This window comes from Halyomorpha halys, unplaced genomic scaffold, assembly GCF_000696795.3.
Source record: "Halyomorpha halys isolate HHAL.00 unplaced genomic scaffold, Hhal_1.1 Scaffold10535.1, whole genome shotgun sequence".
NCBI classification, from domain to species: domain Eukaryota; kingdom Metazoa; phylum Arthropoda; class Insecta; order Hemiptera; family Pentatomidae; genus Halyomorpha; species Halyomorpha halys.
Genome location: NW_027114205.1, coordinates 1 through 2,866, shown reverse-complemented (window position 1 = coordinate 2,866; position 2,866 = coordinate 1). Strand labels below are relative to the sequence as shown.

At 35.5% G+C, this 2,866-nt stretch overlaps 1 protein-coding gene across 1 annotated transcript; it reads right to left on the bottom strand.

Annotated features, from left to right (window-relative positions):
* Positions 1-868: 868 nt before the first annotated feature.
* On the bottom strand, positions 869-1,943 carry LOC106692227 (cuticle protein 16.5). The gene is made up of 2 exons (XM_014438131.1): positions 1,891-1,943; positions 869-1,725 (listed from the first exon to the last, which is right to left on the bottom strand). Exons 1-2 carry the CDS (start codon positions 1,900-1,902, stop codon positions 976-978), a joined length of 762 nt encoding a protein of 253 aa, XP_014293617.1. The 5' UTR covers positions 1,903-1,943; the 3' UTR covers positions 869-975.
* Positions 1,944-2,866: the final 923 nt, after the last annotated feature.

Genomic DNA, 2,866 nt, shown 5'->3' with positions numbered 1-2,866 from the left:
ATTTAATTCGAGCGCGCTTAACAGGAGAATCTGTGCACACTCAAGATAATTCGAGCTGCGTTGTATTTTATGCAACTATAATTTTTCACACTCGATTATAATAGAGAATTGAAAATATGAATGTCATAATAATAAAATAAATAATAATAATTTATTTTTTGTAATAATTCTCTTTAAACAGCTTAAGCCAATGTTTAAATGGGGAGCAAGGTATCATGATTTATATCCAAAATTTTGCTTATTTTTGTATTGTTAAAATTTTTTTGAGAGGACAATGTTCTAAATTGTGTTTTTACATTAAAAAAATTGATTTTTTACAGTTTAAAAAAACCTGTACGTTAAAGGGTTAATGTATTCACCATCCGATATATATTTTTTTCAACCTTTTCCTAACTAGGATTGGTTCTCATCAATTCATCTCAGGTTATTTGGAGCATTCTTTTTCGTGATCTTTTATAAGTGATTTTTTTAATGTCTTCCAGCTGCAAATACTCTCTCTCTTCGATCTTTTCCCTTAATAGGTTAAAACCCTACATATTATTTGTTGCCGTTGTAATATATTGTTCCATTTACAGAATGAGATAAATCACATTTGACGGTAAAGATTTTGTAGTCATAGGTCCAAGAGCTAGTTATAAAATAATTCAAGTTGACGGAGCATTATCAACGAACAGCATAATCTTTAATGGAAATCGAAGTTATATTCCAGTTTCAGTAATTGTTGATTTCATCTATTTTGTCTGAGATAATAATTAATGAAATACGTGACAAAATAAAAATGAGTACACTATTGTCATATAAAAACCTGGATTAAATTTAAATATTCTTAGGTAAGTGTTAAATATACATAGTGAATAAAATACACGAATTTTAGGTCCGATTGGACAAAATAGAGTTTATTTAAAAATATTTACAAGAGGAATAAATAATATAGGGTAGGAAGATTGAGATTCAGGTACTTCGGTTCTTCGAGGTTTAATGATGGAGAAGGGTGGAGCTGAGTCCGTAACCACCATATCCATAGCCAAGACCGTAGGAAGACCTGTATCCAAGACCAGAACCGTAACCAAGGCCGTAGGCGGACCCGACACCAAGACCATAACTGATTGGAGCATGAGCGACGGTGGCTACTGGAGCATGAGCGACAGTGGTGATGGCTGGAGCGGCATAGGAAATAGCTGGGGCGGCTAAGGCGACTGGCTTGTTGACGGTCCTGTAGGTGTTAGCGTAGGAGGTAGCGACTGGGGCATGAGCTACAGCGGCGACTGCTGGAGCAGCATAGGAAACAGCGGGGGCGGCGTAAGAGACGGCTGGGGCAGCTACGGCTAAAGCTTTGTTAACGGTCCTGTAGGTGCTAGCGTAAGAAGTGGCAACTGGAGCGTGAGCGACGGTGGCAACGGCTGGAGCAGCATAGGAGACGGCTGGGGCGGCGTAGGACACAGCTGGAGCAGCGTAGGATACAGCAGGGGCTGCTACGGTAATTGGCTTGTTGACTGTCCTGTAGGTGTTAGCGTAGGAGGTAGCGACTGGAGCGTGAGCGATAGTAGCGACAGCTGGTGCGGCGTAGGAGATAGCTGGAGCATGAGCAACGGTTGCGACGGCGGGGGCAGCGTAACCGTATCCAGCTCCATAGCCGTAGCTAGCGCCGTAGGTGAGTGCCGGGGCAGCAGCGTAACCTCCCAAGTAGCCAGCCCTGGCGCAGGCGATAAGGGCGAAAAGTGCGGTCTGAAATTAGATTTCCAAAATATTATTGATTTGAACGATTTGATGATAAAGTAATTTCAAGTACAAATTCTATATTTTATTGTTAAATGTACATATATTGTAGCTTATAACTTAATCTTTTTATAATGCTATTAATGTATTTATTTATTAATAAGAGCATCTTACAAATTTGTACATGTTGATGTATCCTGGTCCAGCTGCTGGGAAGAGAATGCTGCTTACTGCGGCTCCTCCGAAATATATACCTGATCCAGAAAGAAAAATGAGTTCAGGGACAGGAAGAGTCGTTGGGTGACAGTTTTGGGAATGGCATAGTCGGATGTTTTGCCAATTAATTTTTAATTTGTGGTGATATTTAAAGTATTTTTTCTCTTATTAAACTTAGATACCATGCAGTTTTCAATTTCTTTATTAATCATGATTTATATAAATACATACAAATATAAATAGATATATTGAGATATACACTAATATCTTTACTAAAAAGAAAAACAAGTTTTAATATTTATGAAAATAAATGTATTATTATGACTGTGTGCATTTGTGTGTTGTAAATAATTATTGCAGCTTACGTGTTAGTACATTGAGAGAGATAATGTTTTAGTGTTCAATCATTAGTTCTAAAGTGTATAAATACCAAAAAGTTTTAAAATTAAAAAATATATATACTTATACAAATTTGAAACATTTACTACGTTACTAGAAAATTAATATTTTTAACACATACATTTCACTAAACTTCATATAGTAGACTTAAAGTTAATATATCATGGTGTGAAAAATATAATTTTACATGGAAAAGGATGATGACCAAGTGCTCAGAAACATGGCCATTATTTTTTTACATATGTGTTAATTTGTGTTATTTTTATGGAAGTTTAAAGTATGTTTGAGTGAAATTCTCCAACTCCAACAAGAGAAGTAAACTTAATACTTTTTCTTTATTTTTGAATAGAGATGCTAATGCTTTAATGAGGTGCTAAATGTTTGGCTTTAACACTGTACATTAAAACTCAAAATGAACTAAAGAGTTTGCTGTCAAAAAAGGGATATTTTTATACAATGGATTATCTTTGACTAATTAAAATCCCAGTAGGTTCAAAATGTTTACCCCTTCTAAACGTTATTGTTTTTTTTTTTT